Raw genomic sequence first — 20360 nt, forward strand, 5'->3', positions numbered from 1 at the left:
TCAGCGTGTACAAAGCAGCGCTGACCACCAAGAAATCTGGTGGCCCAAGAGCAGGAGGGCCCCATGGACCCTACACACAGGTACATGCAGCCTGTCCCATGTCCCAGCACCTTGGGAGTCCCCAGCAGGACTCCCAGAACTCGGTTTATCGAACTGCCGGAGGTTCTGGGAATCCCATCTGAGATCTGTCCATCCTGATAGGGCAGGAAGGAGGGGCCTCTGGCAGGATGGAAGTAAGAATTGTTTTGGAAATAAAGAGTGGGTACTAACATGATAAATACAAGCCCCTTGGCAACAGAACAGCCCTAGAACGATGCCTCTCCACACCACTTTCCCACCCATGACACACCCAGCACAAAGCACTGTCTAGCACTGTCCTGAGGCTCTTGCTAACCGGCCCCCACACAGTATCTTAGCACATTATTGTGACAGGTGGCACCTTCCTAAAGGGCTCTGCAAGGTCTGTTCTTCTCACACACATTAAACCGGTTCCTAGCATTCTTGTTCCCAGCATGGTTTGCTTTAGCAAAGATTTCTCTGAGATAACAGGAGGGAACTTTTGGCCAGATCATAGCCATAGAAACTTGGAATGAATGATGCCTCTTCCCTGAAAATGGCTGATGTACAGACCATGAGGTCACCTCAAGCCTCAACTACAGCTGGAGAGCCTCAGAGATGGCTGCCTGAGTGCTACTGCCCTCTCCATGCCAGGCTGCCTGTCTTCCCAATCATGTGCTGTCACAAGGCCTGGGCTCAATGATGGGGGACGGAGGAGGGGGGCGTGACCTTTATTTAGTAAGTCAGCCCACACAGGAGCTCACCACCCATCTGAATGGGAGCCAGAAAGTTTAAGTGAGTTCCTTTTAAAAAAATCTGTATTTATGCATCCTCGTGGGTCCCACCTCCCACCCCCACCAACTGTCACTCACCCACCCAGCATGAAGGGGAAACACATGAACCACATGGGCCAACAGTTCTAGAAACCCCAGGGAGCTGGAGTAGGCGGCCAAGACGGCCACCCCTTCCCAAAGCTATGTCACTAGGTGTGTACACATTAGTCTACCCTATTTCCCTTGGTCCATAATCAGTGCCTGCTGGTGTGGTACCCATAGAAACCTCTGTACATCTGATCCAGAGTCTCTCAGTAAAGGGGGAGGTGACAGGCCCAGAGGAGCACAGGATAGCCAAACGGCAATGGAGCTAGGAGTTTCCTCTTTTAAAAGATATATGCTTTGTGAACTCTTCAATCAGAGAGGCCACTTGCTTCCCAGCTGAAGTGGTGATTAGCAATGACCTCCCCATAGCCCTTCCAGAAGGTCAGGACTCCAGCCCTGGGCACCCCTCTGAATCCTGGCAACTACCGAATTACATGGAGAAACACCGGTCTAAGTCTTTCAAGCCGGGAGAGTGAATGATTGCAAGGGAAACTTAGAAATCATTCCAGAAAGCCAGAATCCTGCTTCCCTAAGGCCCAGTGAGTTGTCTGCTCTCCTGGGCGTGGCCGGCTCTCAGAGCTGCTGCAGATCCCTGGAGTTTGGGGCAAGCCTTGAGTATTGTACCCAGCTCTAGAACTTTCCATAGCAAGCAGATCAAGGGCAGTAAGCACAAGCTGGAGGGGGTGACATCATCCCCTGAAGCTCAGCTTTGCAGAATGTCCCCTCTGAATCCATGGGCAGCGCTTCCAGATGGAAGGGTGAAGTGCTTTACAAACACTGGAAATGCTTTCTATAAACTCTTTCTAGGCTGGCCCGGTTCCCATGGGTTTAAACAACAGCAAAGTAGAGCCCTGATTCAGTGTCTCTACAGAAGCCACACAGTGTCCCTGGGAGCTGCGGATCCCCCAGAAATTGTTTAGAGATGGCACCAGCCACCAGGGGGCAGCAAGGCCCCCACTGGTAGCCAGTCTGGGCCAGAACTTTCCCCCCAAGGGAAGGGGCCTGTGAGTGTCTCCCAGAAGGAGACTCAATCCAGGGATCCCACAGCCTTCTAGATCCGCGCCAGCTCTAAGTGTAACAGGATGTGGGGCCTAGCTTTGTGTAATTCTCTTCGAGAAGGTAGTTCTACTTATAGAGAATTAGAAACACCACCTCCAGGACCCTGTGTAGGAAGGGGGCGGGGGTAAAAACCTAGGGAAAAAAAATTCTCTTTTCTTCTCCAAAATGTCCTGTAGTGCAGATGGGAGGCTCTGTTCTAGGTAGGCACTCAGACAGGAATGAAGAATTAGGGGAGGAGAGATGCGACAGGCAGAGGTGGCAGGCAAGGTGGCATGACTATGCGAGGTGGCGGTGGCCTCAGGTGAGTGGGCTGCCTTGGGACATTTCTGTCAGGATGTCGATGAGGTTGTTCAGCCCTGAGAGGTAGCCATCCTCCCGGTTCCCCTCCTGCCAGGGGACGTCGTGTTGTAGGGTCTGGCCTTCCGGAAGGGGTGTGGTTTTCCCAAAGTCAATCATCCACACCTTGGCTTGCTCCTTCTTGTCATGGATGAAGAGGAGCGAGCTGCCAATGACCTGGAAGGAAGCAGGGTTGTGAGAGAGGGCAGCAGGGAACAGAGCCAGGACAGGGTGGGGGCAGGGTTGGGGGCGGGGCTAGACCTGATAGGGCCACTAGGGAGGGGAGCAGAGCCTGGAGAAACAGTAGGGTCCGGAGGGCGGCAGGGCTAGGCACAGGCATGACTGAGGTGCCCAGATATTTAGGAGGGTAAAGAAGGCTTGAGGCTGTAATGATCCTGAGGGAAGCTCAGATCAGCAGTTTCACTTCCTATTGGAACTAGGGGTGATGGGGAGGGGTGTCAATCAAGCAGGCAGTGTGTGTCCGTGTGTAGGGCTGAAGACTTAGTACCCTACCTCGTGGCACTTGAAGAAGGGGGAGACTTCCAGGGTTTCTCGAATGGCCTTCAGCCGGTCCCGGTAGGCGATCTGAAAAGGCAGAGATGGTCAGAGTTTCACACGCTGTGCGTGTGGAGGAGAGGGGCGGGGCGGGGCGGGGTGGGTGGGGCTGGGCGGGGCGTCAGATCTACTTAGGTCATTAGAATCACGGAGTTACAACTAGCAGCGACCATGTACCAATTGCTCTTCACCTAATCCAGCTGAGCTCAGCTGCACCTTTCTCAGAAGACTATGTGGCTCCTCATCCTCCCCTAGTGCTGGCCTGTGCCAGCATGCCAGCCAGCAGAGGCAGACCCTGGGACTGGTTGCCACGGTAACTACCTGACCATAGAGTGCTGTGCCCCTGACTAAAGACAGGGTAGGGGGAAAGCCACAGTATCTCTACAAAAGTCGTTCCCACCCCCCCCCCCCACACAGAGCCTCACAGATCCTCCCGTGGACACCACAGCATCTAGCAGTGGGACACCTGATCATCCCCAAGGGCCAGCTCTGTGAATCCCATAACTTAGGACGACAGTGTCACAGGGAAGCTCATGTCACACAGGGTCCGTCATTGACTATTTGAGTAGCAGAGACACAGCCAGGCAGGGCAAATCAGCATAGTCCTGGAGCCCCTAGCAACAGCTGGAGATGCAGTCAGTGTCATGACTCAGAGGATCTGAAATGATCCGGACAGATGCCCTGGAACCAGAGGACTGGCGCTGCAGACCTACTGTGTGCATTCCAGCCTAATAGGTCTGGAGGCATCAGGAAGGGCAGGAACCTGGGTCAGGCCAACTTAAATGTAAATCCTAGCTTAGCCTTTTCCTGCCTATGCATCCTTGATCTCTCATGTCTCTGATCTTTCAAGTGGAGGCGGGATGTCGGCTTGCTTGTCCTCACTAGAGGGCTTCTGAGGGGTTGTGGTGAAAACTCAGTACAACACCTGGCCAGCAGCAGGTGCTTAAAGAATTCCCGCCATCCTTGTTCCCCGATATTGAAGGGCAGTGTGCTGGGGCAGAGAGGCTGAGAAGAATGAGTCAGTGTCCCCAAGCTTCTCTGGAGACAGCCACATCACCTTCTTACAGAAGTATGGGGCTAGGGTTTCAGAAGTACTCCTGCCTGACCTTAGCTAGGCCATAGAAGGGTAGTCCCCTGATCCCAAACCTTGACTCACCAGGATGTTCTTGTTTCCTTTAGTGAATTCTCTGAAGGCTTCAGTGACCTGCTCCCGTGTTTTGGTCTTCTTGAAGTCACGGTTCACAGAGCCATCTTCCTTCTGAGGAGGGAGTCGTCCACAGGGAGTCAGCAGAGGGCCCATGGGACAGACTGCTTATGATTATGACCCACTTGCTGCTTTGTGGAGGTGGTCAGGTGCCCAGGGATGATAAAGCAAGCCAGGTGCAACCAAGTGATTGTCACCTAGCCCAGGAGAGCCTGTCCCAGACCCCAGGCTAGCACTGTACACAGTGGCACCAGATGCCTGGCCACACACCACTTTAGAAAGTCTTGCTGGTGTATCCAGGACAACCATAGGGAAGCACCTTGTTCTAAGTAAGGGCAGCAAGGGCCCAGAGGAATGGACAGTTTCATTTCCTGTTCAGAAACTTTGCCCTTGGACCCGTGACTCACAGTGTGTCCCATTAATGTGGTAGCAGCCATCTGGATAATCAGGCTAACAGTCACCCTGTCATAGGCTTGTGGTCAAGTGACGATCATTTACTAGTGGCCCAAAGCACAAGAGCAACAATGCTGGTAATTTTTATGATATGGTGAACAGAAGCTGTAAAGGGTCTCCTTGAAGGGAAAAGACAAAAAATAAGTGTGTGTGTGTATGGTGTATGTGTGTGGTGTGAGTGTGGGTGTGTGGTATATGTGTGTATGTGGTGTGTGTGTATGTATGTGTGGCACATGTAGTATATGTGGTGGTATGAGTGTATGTATGGTGTATGTGAGTGTGTACATGCGTGTATACATCTGTGTGTATGTGTACACATGTTCCTATTGGTGAACATTCCCATTTGGTCTGGGTCTTATAATGCACTGCAGCTCAGGGGTCTGATATGATGATTTCCCCAAAGCCAAGGTTTAAGCCCGCATCACTGTATTTCTGTTCCACAAACCACCACCTCATGCTCTGAGCCCAGTGTTCCCTCTGTTCAGGCTGGCCTAGGCAAACAGACAGAGCTCTGTTCTTTTGAGGCAAAGCAAGAGAGAGAGAGTGTGGGTCCAGCACGAACCCTAACACTTGTAGCAATCCACCTCCACTTGGAGACAGGTGACAGCTGTAACTTCAGGAAGGCTGCCAGCAGAAAAGCCTGCAGGCATCTGGGTCTGAAGGTATGGCATCTCAGGGGAGCCTTTTGCATAGGGCCTTTCCGTTAGCCGAGGCAACGAAGGGCAGCTGATGGCGTGTCCGGTCAGCCTCTCTAGGACAGTGGATGCTGTTGGCTGTATGGTGCAGACCAGAGCATGTTGTGCCCGGGTGAGAGGCAGACAGACAACGGATGGAGAGGCTGTACGCATATAATTCGCATCTGGTCTGAGAGCTGAATATTGCCAAGAGGGAAGGCTGATTTCAGGAGACAAGGGGGGACAAATGGCTTTCTCAGTCCCCGGCTCTAAAAGCCAGTGAGAGATGACTACAGAAGCCTCCCCTTATTCAGCTACCCAAATCCAACTCCGTGCTGGAGAGGAGGCCAAGCAGGCCAAGAGAAAGGAGGAAACAGGGCCCCTGAGGGGACTGCCACCTTCCCTGAAGGAATGGCCACCAGAGACAGTGAGGAGCCTGAATCCCCTTTCCCTGCTCCTGGCAAATCTACTACAGGGACCTGGATGGGAACATAGGGACAAGAACAGTCTTCTGAGGTTCTTCTCAGAGTATCCAAGAGGAAAAGATGAAGGATGAGGTTTCAAGGTGATTCTGGGGTAGCTACACGCTTCCCCTTACCAGCACCTCACTAGCAGCGAATCGACCTTTTCCCTGCAGCAGGTATGTCAGCTGACTCCTATCTGGGGCCTCTGTACAGGACAAATAAGCCACCCCAGGCCCATGGCCTTCCATAGCCATCCCACCTGTATCTCAGGCTGCAGACGGGGCCAACACCCTGAGGAAATACTTAGGCCTGTACAGGCGAGGCTTCTAGACTCCAGTATCCCAAGGCCTTCATTACTGAGAACCACGAGGCCTCAGCAGCCTCAGGCCACACCTTACAAGTCTCACCTTGATGCCCTCAATCCTGAAGCCTAGGGTAGCTGTGGAACTGATGGTTTCCCGCCACTGCATGTAACGTGGCTTGGTCACCGCTCGCTGGGCTTTCTCCTCTTCAGTGGGAGCCTCGGGGTCCACCTCAACCATCTTCTGGTACATGTCCTTCCGCAAGCTAGGCTTCTTCCGGGCCTTGGTGAGTTCTTCCTCCAGGTATGTCCTGCATGGAAGGTGAAGGACATGAGTCCTGGGGCTGGGCCACAACTCCTTGGAGTCACATCTGATGGATGAAGGACCTGAGCTGGCCCTGTCTTGTCCCAGCACAATGGTCAATACAGCAACATCCAAGGTGAGGTTAATTCATTGGGAAAGCCATACACTATCTGGGCCCAGAGCACCTTTAGATGGATGACTATGAAAGCCAGATAAAGCTCAGAACTGCCCGCAAGGAAGCTTTTCTAGGGTCAGCAAGAGAAGAAAGATGGCGGGACAGTGGTCAGTTTGTGGAAGAGAGACAGAGGGCGAGGCTCCCCCTTGGAACTCCATTGTGCCCCTGGCAGACTTCCAGTCTGCCTCCCTGCTCTCATGCAGTGTGGGGCCGGGCTGCATCTCTGGCTTTTGCCGAAAGGTTCCTGGAAGCACCAAGGGCAGAATAAAGTGGTTCTGTGAAAACCTATGCTGGACAGGTCTGTTCAGGGGCTCAGATGTGTTTCAAAGATAAGACTGGCAGGCCTATCTGTCTCCATACCAGGTCACCGAGCCTCTGATCCCAGAAAGACTTAAACATGCTCCACCGCCTCCCCTGAAGGCTGACCTCGTGAGGGCACTAAGCCCCTAGGACTGACAGGCAGAGACAGTCAGGCTCAGAACAGCTGGGCGTGGAGTCACTGGCCCAGAACCCTGGGGACCAATTCTAGTCCTAGCACTACTCCCACAAACTCCCACTACCACCTCCAATTGGCAACATGACTCACCCCAGCCTTTCTCCCCTGCTACAGCCTTTTCACCCAAATGCATGCTGGCCAGGGCCCTCGTGAGGCATCAGTCAGCAGTTCGCTGCAGGATGGGGAAGTGGGCCCCCTGTGACCTGCGTGGGCTAGAGCTGCCCTCAGAGGCGCCCTTCCTTCTCTCCTGTCCACTCTTCTCCCCTCACCCCCGCAAGACACTGTCCCTGTACATCTCTCCACATCTTCCCCAGACTGCCAGTCTGGGTCTCAGAACAGACCAAACACAAATCCACAGCTTACAAAGGAGAAGATTTCAGAAACCTGCACCCATTGGTCTTACACGGAAAGGAAGCTCCCAGTTGCCTGGCATCCGGGAGTATAAATGTGCCTTGGTTGTTTAGGAAGGCTGTAAGGCTTCTGGTTGCATGCATACACATTCCATGCACACTCATGCACACAGCACACCGCCGTGCATGTGGATACCAAGTTATCAGTGGACCTGTGTACTATGAGGGAGGAATTCCTGCCTAACACTCATGAAGGTGCAAAACAAGCCTGCAAAAGCAGGCAGTGGCTGACTTCTACAAAGAGTTCTCAGTGGCTTCTTAAACAGGAAGCAGACACCAAATGTCACAGCCCTGCTCACATGGACCTTCCTTCAAAAGGGATCCTCACAGCTCCAGCTAGGCAGAGTCGCTTGTTCCTCAGGCACAGAACGGGGCTTGGAAGAGATGTCCTCAATGGATACCAGCCAGGTAACAGGTCTATTAGAGGAACCATCAGAACCTGTCACTGCAGAGGGAAGACCGAGCTCTCCTTACGGGACAGGGAGACCTGCTTATCAACTTCTGGAGCACAGAGAATTAACCTAGGGTAGCTGAGAACTGCTTCTATGGCTGGACTCCCAAAGAGGCTGACACCAGATAAAGAAAGGGAGGTATGAGTCCATGGGAGACCAACGGTCAGGGCCAGAGCAGTTTCTCCTTGGTCCAGGGGCTAGAAACCAGCTTTAGGTCAGGATGACAAAAGAATCACCCACAGTGAATGAGAAGTTATAAGCTCCAGGGTGAAGTGTGAGCGCTACTCACCTGGAAGCAGGTTCCAGGTCCTAGAAACACCTTGATTTAAGACGTCTGCAGGTCTCCATGATTTCCCTCAGCACCCATACATGCCATGGCTAAGGCTGGCTCTGCTGATGGGCCTTCTCATCATTTGTGTAAGCCTCTGCCACATGCCCTGAGACTTGGTATTTGACAAGGACTTGTGTCCCGTTCTCTTTCCACAGCAAGGACGGGTCATGCTCTAGGGACAGCCATGAACTGCTTATCTTAGTGCAGGCACAAAAGGCTATGTTTCTGTGCTATTGTGTTTGGGAGAAAGCCACAAGTTATGGCCCAAAGAGGACTCCAGGGAGCACTATGGAAAATGGATCCCTATGGAGAATAGATCGCTAGGCATCTCCATGGAGGGCAGACCATGGCTGAGGTCCTGGTGTGCAGTCCATAGGCCTGGGCACATTGTACTATGTTGCTACCTGGGAAGGTGTCCCTGGAGACTCCTGCTCAAATGGTAGCTCAAATGGCTACCCTCGCAGTGTGGCTGGCTTTGGGAAAATATGGCTGAAGCACCTAGTATAGTGCTCAGGGTTCAAGAGTCCCTTTAGGGACTGAGAGTGGGGAAGTAAGAGCTGGGGTAAGTGCTACTTAGGGGAGAACACCTCTTCTCCAACTCCACACATGATGGGGTTATCCAAGTCCTTTGGGGTAGAAGAGCTCTGAGGTACAGAGAGAAAAGCTGTTGAGCTAGAAGAGAAGGGAAACCTGAGGGAATGGTTACCCTGCCCCTGCAGCTTCCCAGGGAGCACACAGCCACACAGGGCAGGAGGCACCTCAGTGCTGACTTTGTGTAGTTGCACTTGTCTGGTCACCTACAAGAATGACTAATGGGACTATGCCTGTGCCTAATTCCTTCTCCTGCAGGCAGACCGAGTCCCAGTTTTCCTATGATGGAAAGAAGGGTGGGGCCTCTGCTTAAGTGGGTATATTCTAGTGCATTGTGGAAAGAATTTTTTAGAGACAAAAATAAGATAGCCGGAGATCCAAGGCTGTGTGGTAGTTAAAGAGACATTCTGCCTTCTCCCTTCACCCACTGCAGCTCACTGGGAGCCAAGACACTGGGACGTTGGAACTTGGAGGAGGTGGTTGTGATGGGGATGAGCCAATAGCAGGGCCTCTATTTCTCCATAACCCCATCCATTCCTACCCTTGGGACAAAGGCAAGGGGACCGGTCTTGGCCAGCCGCCAGGGGCTGATTTGAAGACAGAACTCCTAGGAGGAATGAGAAGGGAAGAAGGAAATTGTGACTGGTGTAATCCAAACACACAGAGCTCTCCCGTTCTCCTTCTCAGCATCTTCATATAAAAACACTACACAGGGAGGACAGGGGCGATAGCTCAGTTGGTAAAGTGTTTGGCACAGGAACACAAGGACCACATTAAAGGAAAACATGGTGGTATGTTCTTGTCATCCAAACACTGGCAGGTGGAGACCTGGGGCTGCGTGACCACCCAGCCTGCCCAATCAGAGAAGCTGAGGCCATGAGGTGTCTTCTTCTTCTTCTTCTTTTTTTAAAAAACAACTTATTTATTTCTATTTTATGTGCACTGGTGTTTTGACTGCATGTATGTCTGCAGGATGGGGCGTGGGATACCTACAGGAAGCCTGGCTCACCTGATACCCATTTTGCAGTCCATCACACAGGGTGAATCAAAGTCAGCCAGCAGGTCGTCCATCTGGTTGTAGCGTTCCCCATCCTTCACCACATCCCCATGGTAGGCTGGCACGAAGGGTCTCAGCACATCCGCCATTAACCGGTCCAGGCAGCGCTGCTCAGACTCACAGTGCTTCTTAAGGATGCGGCCATTTGCAGCTGCCTTGAAGCTTCCTGCAGAGTAAGTAGGAGAAGGACCTCTAGCTTCAGTGGAAGCCAGGAATATCTGGGACCCCCTCCTCCTTGTAACAGCCCCCCAGAAGCTGCATCAGACACTGCTTTCTCCTCCCAACTCCCACCCCAGACAAGAGATGCTACAGTGATGGTTAAGCTGAGGGACGAAGGTGTGGCCATTTGGGGACAAGCCCCTGGAGTTTCCAAGTCCTGGTCACCCATTCACTGACTGCTCTCTGTCTCTTCTGACTCAAAGCTCCTCACCCCTGAAATCATCAAGAGGGCTGTGTTCTGCCCACTCCTCAGTATAACAACAAGCACCCAGCGCCCACCTCTCAACCCTACTTCTTAACAAAGCCGGTGTCCCTGAGTCCTAGGAGAAAAAGCTCAGTGCACAGGTCGTCTAGGCAGTGTTCCTTCAGAGCCATTCCACCAGGGAATATTAATGGAGGGTGTTCATCTATGTCTTGGTCTATGTCTGTGTCACCCCAGAAAGAACTTGCAGGTCAGTGAAGTCATAAGAGCCAAGTCCCAGGTGGCTATGGAGGTGTCCCCAGAGGACAGTGCATAGTAAAATGCTTCATATGGGGGCTAGCTGACTCTGCCAGCACTTTGGTGGCTATTGGGTGACTTGGTCGCATCTCCCTCCAGTTAAATTTCCTTCCTGGTAGAGACTCCACCTTCACTCATGTCATTGCCCTAGTACAGGGCGGTGGCCGCGGCGGCAGCATCCACAGTGGCTGCAAACTGAAGGGATTTAGTTTAGTCTCTTTTGTCTGGGATTAGAAAGGGCAAACAAGGTATAAAGAAATGATCTAAGAGTTCTGTTGAGTGAGACTAGAAGGTTGGGAAACAGAGATGGAGAGAAGGAGGGGTGGGTGTGTTCTTGGGGACAGTATGTCAAGAACTTTGGGATGACTAGCTGCTCACAGGCACTTACTTACAAGGCCGTGCGTGTAAGGATCACACTTTCTGGCAGGGTCCGTTCTAGGGCTGCCCTCTCCTGGAGCATCTACCCCCATTCACCTGGCATCTCTCTAGGAGAACAGAGTCTACTACCTGCATGTCCCGCCAGCTGGATCCAGGGATACTTCTTCTTGAAGGACATGACAAAGGGGGACCACTGCACCATGTTCTTTATCTTCCTCCATGACTTGCTCTAGAAAGCAGCAAACAGAGCGCTCTGAGTGACCGACATAAACCAGTTCAAACAAGCTGACTCAGTGCCTGCAGCTACTGCACCAAGGAGTCACACACACAGTCCAGGGGCCCGTAGGTGGGCTCCAAGCACCTCGTAGGCTATGTAGCAGGCACAGTCATAGATAGCTTTGCCACAGTTTATAAACAGGTTGAACAAGGAGCTCAGGAGATTTCTTAGGGACTGCTCAGAGGTAGGTGAAGGAGGCTCCCAATCCGGGGCTCCTTAACCCATACCCTTTCTGTCAGGAAACAATTAAACCCATATTGCTTCTTTTCACATACCCTCCCAGAACCTTGAATTCTTTATCTGCCTATCAAGGGGCAGACAGTTGGTTCATCAGGTTCTTGAGACTCATAGATACTAGGACTCCAGAAAATGACCTTTTTTTGTACCAAAGCAAGTGATCTCAGACTAGAGGGGTCACTGGTACCCAGCAGCAAGGCGTCACCGCACATTCTATTTGTAGATGTTATGGTAAATGAGCATTAATAAAGAAGCACAGATGACTGCTGAGTACCAGGTGGAGAAGGGCACACACCTGTGACTGCTGAGTACCAGATGGGGTGGTACACACCTGTGACTGCTGAACCAGGTGGGGGAACACACACCTGTGACTGCTGAGTACCAGATGGGGTGGTACACACCTGTGACTGCTGAACCAGGTGGGGGAACACACACCTGTGGCTGCTGAATACCAGGTGGGTGGCACACACCTTTACTCCCATTTATTCAGGAGGCTCACGTAAGGTCAAAAGTTTGAGTCTAGCCCAGATGATATAGTGAGAAACCCCTAAAACACACACACAATCAAAATCATCTTCTAGGGGGAAAAAGGGTCTGGAGGCTGCGCAGAAGGGGCAGCTGAGGACGGACTCTGGAAATGATGAATCTGACACTAGAGGCAGCTGGCTGGCACAGAGGCAAATGTGTACAGGAAGTGACCATGAATGGGAAGTAGGCATGAGCAGAAAGTGAGCCCCAAGTTCCAGAGTCTTTCCACATCCATTAGCCTTGCCTTTCCCACACAGCCTCCATTAGGAAGCACCTAGTAAGCAAGGGTCCCACTGCTGGCTATGGACACAGGGTTTCCCTTGTTTTTTAAGCAACAGCAATGTTAGGCAGCATCAGAAAAGGCTTTCTCTGTGGCTGGGGCTGGGCAAGGGAGGAAGCTACATAGGCCTGCACACTTCTTGCTTGTTGAAGTAGAGAGAGATGACAGGGCGAGAGGAGACAGACTCCTTTGGGGTCAAACAACCCCCTCACAGGCATTTCCCAAGAGGACTAGAAAACACAGATATTTACTTATGATTTGTAACAGTAGCAAAATCACAGGTAGGAGGTAGCAACAAAAATAATTTTATGGTTAGGTGTCACCACAACACAAGGGGCTGTATTAGAGGGTGTGGGTGTTAGAAAGGGCTGAGAACTGTTTTTCTAGTTCATTCTCTCCCCTGCTGGTAAGAATTAGGTCACACTGAGAACCTGCAATCTAACTTCTGTGCCTGTCCATAGTGACAGCCCCTTCCATGGCTGTTCCTGTCTAGGATTTGACAGCTAGCATTGGGAACAGGAGACAGACACAAAGGAGACATCTCCCTGGGCAGCCAGGGCTCTGGGTCAGGAGGGGCATTCCAGCTACTCCCTTTGCAGGGGAGCCCAGAGCCATTGAAACACACCTCTAGTTGCCACCAAACCTTGGTGATGCCCTGTTCTGGGGCTGGTACCCTTCCAGCAGGGTCACCAGGGTACGAAAAGTTTACACTCTGCTGGGTAGAATCAGAGCGAGTACATGCTTGTGGGCTCTGGAGGGACGTGTGTGTGTGTGTGTGTGTGTGTGTGTGGTGTACATGGAAGCTCCCTGTGGACAGTAAGGAGAGAACCACTAATGAAGCTGGTGTGTCCACCAGAAACGGGGAGGATGCAGGGACTGCTGGGGACCAGGACTTCCACTCTAACTTCAAGGCAGGTGCTTAAGCCAACTGACAAGTCACAGGCATGAAGCGTCTAGGCGATTCCTTAAGTGACAGCTGAACCAATCCCTGGATTGTCATCCTTAATCAAACCAGCCTTGGCCGAGCCTTGCTCTGCATCCATGCATAGGTAAGATCATTTCTCACTCCGCCAGACTTCGGGGTGGTGCAAGGAATGGGAGGGTCCTCCTGACTGGTTAAATCTGGATCGAAAGGATCAGAGAACAGCCAGGATGGGGAATGTGGTTTTTAAAACCCCAGGATGCATGAGAGCTGTTGAAAGTCACCGAGATTTGAAATTTACTGAAGCTACTGAAGCAACCTGGGGCAGCCTCACAGATCGCACCTGACTTAAATCCCCTAAAATAGCCAGAGAAGGTAGAGAGGGACTTGAGGTGGGAAGAGGGAAAACAAGACAAATAACAAAATAACACAGAAGGCTCCCCACACCAACCGTCTTCACACCTGAGGTGTCTGGAAGAGGAGGGGCACAGAGAGGCAGGGACAGAGACACAGACATAGACAGACAGCAAGTGCTACCAGCAGAGCAGTTTCCCTCCATCCTGATCTGCTAGCAGGAGAGGGGGCAGCTTGGAGTTCAGGGCAGTCAGCTTGCAGAAGAATGCAAACCTTGTACAAAGCTCAAGTCCAAGTGGATCAAAGATCTCCACATAAAACCAGGTACACTGAAACTATTAGAAGAGAAAGTGGGGGAAACGCTTAGAACACATAGGCACAGGGGAAAATTTTCCTGAACAGAACACCAGTGGCTTGTGCTCTAAGATCAAGAACCGACAAATGGGACCTCACGAAATTGCAAAGCTTCTGTAAGGCTAAGAACACTGTCAAAGGGACAAAATGGCAACCAACAGATTTGCAAAGGATCTTTACCATCTGACAGAGGGCTAGTATCCAATGTATACAAAGAACTCAGGAAACTAGACTCCAGAGAATCTAATAATCCTATTAAAAGGTGGGGTACAGAGCTAAACAAAGAATTCTCAACATCCCTAGTCATCAGGGAAATGAAAACAAAAACAAAAACAAAAAACAAAACAAAACAACAAAACCCCCAAAATCCTGAGATTCTACCTCACACCAGTTAGAATGGCTAAGATCAAAAACTCAGGTGACAGCAGATGCTGGCGAGGATGTGGAGAAAAAGGAACACTCTTCCATTGTTGGTGGAAATGTAAGCTGGTACAACCACTCTGGAAATCAGTTTGGCGGTTCCTCAGAAAATTAGACATAGTACTACCTGACAACCCAGCTATTCTACTCCTAGGCATATAACCCAACGATGCTCCAACATATAACAAGGACACATGCTCTACCATGTTTATAGCAGCCTTATTTATAATAGCCAGAAGCTGGAAAGAACCCAGATGTCCTTCAACAGATGAATGGATACAGAAAGTGTGGTACATTTACACAATGGAGTACTACTCGGCTATTAGAAACAATGACTTCATGAAATTCGTAGGCAAATGGATGGAATTAGAAACTATCATCCTGAGTGAGGTAACCCAGTCACAAAAGAACACACATGGTATGCAATCACTGATAAACGGATACTAGCCCCAGAAAGGTCCATGTCTTTCGAAAAGCGGTCAGAAGAGGATCAGGGGTAAAAGGAGGCAGGGTGTGGGGATGTGGGGCCTCTTCCCCACTCCTTTCAAAGTGCAGTAGCTATCAGCAATGGCCTGGCACAAAATGAAAATGAAGGACTGCTTGTTTCAAATGTGGTGGGAATGCCAGGTGTGGAGGGTGGTCAAGTGTGACCTTTCCAAAGCCAGGCAGGTATGGGCTCTGCTACTAGGCTCACCAGGGCTGTCAAGAGCCTCTGGCCTCAGGGTTGACACAACCATGCCCAGGTTGTTGCTGGAAAGCAGATCTCCTGCAGAAAACCACTGCAGTCCCTGGTGGATCCTCGACGGCCTGCCTGCCCTCCTTCCAGCACCTGCTTGATTGATTGATCCTCTGTCAGGTTCGGGACTCGCCACCCCAACTGAAGGGACATGCTGTCTCCCGTGGTTGGATGTCTCAACCCTGCCTAGATCCTATAGGGCTGGCCTCTGTCTACAGCCACTAAGCTTTGGGGTGAGAAGGAGCCTCTGCTCTTCCAGGTCCCACCACCCTCGACCTGGGTATTGTAACTGGGTCCCCTGTGGCCCTGTGGAGTCCTCGGTGACACCGTTCACAAGCTCTGCTCCGCACATGGCCAAGTTCAGGCCAGCCGTAAATATTCACTTTGTCTTGACTTCTGGATCCTTTTGTTTGTTTGATATGTTTTTTTTCCCCTTCAAGACACAGAGTGCTGGCAATAATCCACCAGGCATTTCCAAAGGGGCAGAGGGCAAGTGGGGTGGCCTGGAGGTGAGCCAGTGTGTGATTGGTTATTTATGAAGCACCACCCCCCAGGGCTACAGTGCTAAGTCCTGACCACATAGTCAGAGCCTCAGGAGTCCAGTGTCTCCATCTGCCTCTGTCTAGACCAGTGGTTTTCAACCTTCCTGATGTGACCTTTTCCTATAGCTCCTCACGCTGTGGTGACCCCCAACCGTAAAACTATTTTTTGTTGCTACTTCAGAACTGTAACTTTGCTGTTATGAATTATAATGTAAATTTTCTCTGGTATGCAAGATGGTCTTAGGTGACCCCCGTAAAAGGGTCACTAAACCTCCCCTCAAAAAGCGGCTGAGACCCGCCAGTTGAGAACCATTGGTCCAAACACTTTATGCAAGTGGATTTCCAAATGGCTGACATCACCTGGTGAGTAGGTGGGGGCATATTTTGTGGGTCAACAAAATGAACACCATAAGCAGAATAGACTCTGGAAAAGTCCCTTCCTGCCTGACCCAATCTTCCAGTACACGACTTTCCTTCCAGCCGTTCTGTTTCAATAACTTGATAACTCCACTTTTATTTTTAGATAATTTTTAAGGGAAAAAAAAAAACCCTCTCTTCTGATCCACTAAAACATCACTGTACCTTGACGCTCCTAAAATCCTGTCTGACCAATTCTGGACTGTGCCCGCCTGAGGATCCTCGTGCCCGCGCGGGGAAATCGGGTGTTCCGTGTCTGTGCTGTTGTTAGGTATGGGGCCATGACATCAGTGGAAGCCTCACGACGCTGACACACTCATTTCCATTTTGCTCAGAGGCATTCGTGTTGCTCCCTGCTCTCTGCCCTTTAATTCTGAAGATTTTGTTTCAGCCAACAGGATGCCTCGTCTCTCCGCTAGCTATTAAAACAGCCTCACATAGACAGCGAGCACTCTGTCACTTTGTTACAAGACTGACCTTTCAGATGGGGAGGGCCTGAAGAGACCTGCCCCCCCGCCCCCTCCCCTGCCTCTTCCCCTTGGTCCCAGGCTTTTCCCAGAAGGTCCTGGCTGACACACACTTGGGGAAGGCACATTTGACGAAAAAGTAGACAGGAAAGGGCTCACTCTCTGTTAGACCTTCTATTCTGCTGCTGCAAAAGTTGGACAAAGTCATTGCATTCTCCATGTTTGGGGAAAATGCCTTCTTCTCGGCTTCTCTTTCTTTTGGCCTTTCTGCAAAAGCAGCTAGGGTTTCCCTAGTGATTGGTGCCTGCCCTCTCTGGGGAAAAGCCTGGTGCTTCTCCCAGGCCTCATGGCCAACTTTGTTCATTGTGCTCTTTTGGCAGAGGCTCCAGGAGGGCGGTGTGGGGCAGGCCCAGGCAGGTAGGGCACTCGATGCCCCTTCCTGGAGCCTGCTTAGAAACAGTGCCTGCCACAAAGGTCAGTGAGCCATGCTCCAAGAGGACAGAATGCTCGAGAAAGGAAGTCCTACCATGGGTAAGGCAGGTAGTTACACCTAAAATAAATAATAGGCTGTACTTGAGACTGACCACCTCTCTCTTTAAGAAGCAAGACTTTTTTTTTTTTTAACTGATTTAGGTTTTTATTCTTATATTTTATTGGATATTCTCTGTATTTACATTTCAGGTGTTATCCCCTTTTCCCCAATCTCATTCCCCCTCCCCCTCCCATTGCATCCATGAAGGTGGCTCCTTCTCCCAACCACCCTCTCCCACCTCAGTGCCTTAGCATTCCCCTACACTGGAAAAATGAGCCTTCACTGGACCAAAGGCCTCTCCTCCCATTGATGCCAAAGAATGCTATCCTCTGCTGCATACGCACCTGGGGCCATAGGTCTCTCCATGCCAACTCATTGGTTGGCGTTTTAGTCCCTGGGAGCTGTGGTGGGTTTAGACTTTCAAACCAAGCAAAGGTTCTTTTGTTTTGCCTTGCCTGCTCCACAGCCCTTGCATTGTGCCCACGAGGGGGCAGCCTGAAGCCGTTGTTTAAAGAACTGTTCTGTCCTACAGACTGCCTTCTCACAGAGTGGGAATTATGAAAGCCGAGGCACAGGTGAGCCCAGGAAGGTTGAGCACGCCTTATGTGAAATATCTGAGACCAGAATGCTTCCTACTTTTTCCAGGTCTTAGAGTATGTGCCCACTCCCCATGTTGTATCTTTTTAAGATGGGACCCAAGTCTACACTCGAAACTCCTTTTGTTTCGATACACATGTCATCCACATAGCCCAAGGGTGATCTTACACAGCATTTTTAGTGCGCCTGGCATTTTAACTCTTTGTGACCTGCCAGGAGAACTTAGGCGTACAGTTTCCCCTGTGCGGCACCCAGGTCAGTGTTCAGAGCATTTCAGAATGTGGACCATTTTTGGTGAGAGATGCTCATTTTGTATCTCCTTCAGAATCGGTAGTGGGCCTGGGACAGGAGAACAGGGATGGCTGGTCTCCATCGGCATCAACCCTTGACTGCTCAGGCATGGAAGGCATGCTTCTCAACTGCACCCCTAAGCAGCACATTCTGGGGCAGACAGGAAGCCTTCCTGTGTAGCTCCCCAGAGGCCCGCTCCTGCTTAGCTGCCTTTTTCTGACAAGGAGGATCAGTTTCTACACCAAAGGCAGTATCGAGAGTGTTGCCCAGGCTGCTCCGCCAGCCTGTCTTCCTCCTTTCTTATCATCCAGAACTCTGGGGAAAAGCAAGCCTGTCACCAAGGAGTGCCACCATGGCTTTCTAATCACCTACAGAAAAAGAGGGTCCAGCATAGTCTTGGGGCCACTCTGGGTACTCCCCCAAACTCCCTTCACATGTCCACTCTCTTGTGTGCCTGAGACCCTGCAGGGCACGCCATCTTCCTATCTCCAACCTGTCCATCTCCAAGGTGTATGGCCCTTATCCAAAACACTTGTGACTGGAAAGGTCGGGGGTTTGAGCTCTTTTCTTCTCTTTCCCTCTTGCTCTGGGACTTTGGGATGTCTTCACTGACAGCCAGGACGCTAGGGAGGGCAGTGAAGAAAATCTCCCGTAAGAGACCTTGCTTCAGGTAATTCTTCTCCCCTCCACCTGACTTTCCAGAGCTGCTGCCAGAGGGACCTGAAATCCCCCCAAAACAAGTCTTTGTTGTTGTTGCCCAAGAACTGAGGTGTCCTTCATGTTCCTGGGTCTCCCTGCCAGGCAGCTCAGCAATCGTCTCTGATGTGAAGGTCAGTGCTTGGCTTCTTCGCTCCTTCTTCCAGAACTGAAAATGGTGGCAGTGAAGAGGAGGAGGAGGAAGCGGCACACGGGGAAATGCCGGGCCAGGCAGAGTCTGTGCCTGCACCAGGAGCTGGCCCGCCTCAGCCTCCCTCCAACTCAAAAGGCCAAGAGGGAAGTAACAATAGTCGGAAACTGGGAGTGGCCACCAGGAAGAGCCAGGGTGGGGGCGGGGGGGGGGGGCTCGGTCCTCTCCTGGACACTTCCTCATGGAAAAAGGCAGAGGACAGAGGACATTTAGCTTTGTTTGGGAAAGGGAGCCAGGCACTGTGGCTGTCCCACAACCGTCCCCAGACCCCCTCCCTCCCTGTCTCCCCAGAGATTTTATTTTTACTTTGGTAAAGGCATAAAAACAAGGCTGAGATACTGGAGGGTGGAAATTTACTTAAGGCCCTCGTTGGGCAGCAATCAGCCTAGCACTCAGTCTTAGGGTTGATCTCTCAGACAAGATGGGTGATGGAGGCACTCCTCACATACCTCCTAAGGAGAACTTTACAGAATTAGGGGCCAGAGTGCTCATCTCCTCCTCCTCTGCCCGAGGGACTGCCGAGTAAGGCAGAGCCAAAGCACATGGAAACAGTGATAGCCAGTTTGTGTGCTAAGGACTTTTGATAGGCAGATGCAGTGCTGAGCATCTGATATGTACAGTAGATGTATGCTAACTTGTCATGGAGGTGCTCTCATGATCCCATTTTACAGATGTGACTACTGAGGCATACAGAGATTAAACAATTTGTCTGAGGTGCTAGAGATGGTAAGTGGCAGGTCTGTTGAGTCCCAGGTCTGCATTGCTCAGCTAGGCTATCTCCTTTGTCATTTGTAACATGTGACTTTATAGCCAGATGAACTTGGGCTCAGATTCTGTTAGTCCTTCCTGAAGGTCCTGGGCAGGTTACCAAACCTCTGGGCTTCATTTTTCTCCATCTCCAGCTAACTTGGCCAACACCACCAGCTGACAACAGGTTGTTCTCAAAGTTAAATTGAACTTTGCTTGTGCTGGGGGCCTGCTACAGTCAGAAACACTCACCCTTTTTAAAGTTCTGTCTGCTCTCTCAGCCCCCGAACTGCACAAGCCTTCAGGAAAGGCAGCTGTCAGCTGGCTTGGCAGGTGTTAGCAAGAGGACCTGACACCCTCCTCCCCCAACCCTTGTCCTCAGCCTGAATCCCACCTTTCGGGAAGGGGGGGGGAACGCTAGTCAGACTCCCTGCCAGTGGCTCCAAACACCTGAGCCACTTCTGAGCATCTGAGTATTCACAGCCATTCAGATCCGGGAGTCTGGCAGAGAGGCCTCCGGAAGCCCTCTAGTCCCATCCCAAGCCAGCCCCACCCACCCAAAAGGGGGCTGCTGTGAGCATCGCTGCTCCATTGTTCCTGAGGCAGAAGGCCACAGGCTCTTTGGGTGGCCACATGAGCATGCGTGTACACACACAGACTTGCTCCTGTCTGGAAGATGACATTTTAGAAAGCCAGGCATCTGAAAGGAAGTTCGCCCCAGAAAGCAGAAGGAGCTCAAAGGTCACCTTTGCCCCCCTTTCACAAGAGGCTTGCAGAAGGAAAGCTGTTTCTGAAACATGCCTCTGTAGCACTAGAGCTCAGAGCCACTGAGATGGAGAAGCTTCCAGGTTACAAGTGC

General features: G+C 51.3%; 1 protein-coding gene across 1 annotated transcript in view; it reads right to left on the minus strand.

Annotated features, from left to right (window-relative positions):
• Positions 1–919: 919 nt before the first annotated feature.
• Positions 920–20360, minus strand: part of ITPKB (inositol-trisphosphate 3-kinase B) — a 90952-nt gene continuing 71511 nt past the window's right edge. Inside the window, exons 3-8 of the mRNA XM_080926742.1 lie at positions 11023–11122; positions 9750–9963; positions 6088–6292; positions 4042–4143; positions 2844–2915; positions 920–2507 (exon numbers count right to left, since the gene is read on the minus strand). Coding sequence (XP_080782868.1) covers positions 2292–2507; positions 2844–2915; positions 4042–4143; positions 6088–6292; positions 9750–9963; positions 11023–11122 — 909 coding nt within the window. The 3' untranslated portion in view covers positions 920–2291. The remainder of the gene's footprint in view (positions 2508–2843; positions 2916–4041; positions 4144–6087; positions 6293–9749; positions 9964–11022; positions 11123–20360) is intronic.

The sequence above is a fragment of the Micromys minutus genome (genome assembly GCF_963924665.1).
Source record: "Micromys minutus genome assembly, chromosome: 1".
Lineage (NCBI taxonomy): Eukaryota > Metazoa > Chordata > Mammalia > Rodentia > Muridae > Micromys > Micromys minutus.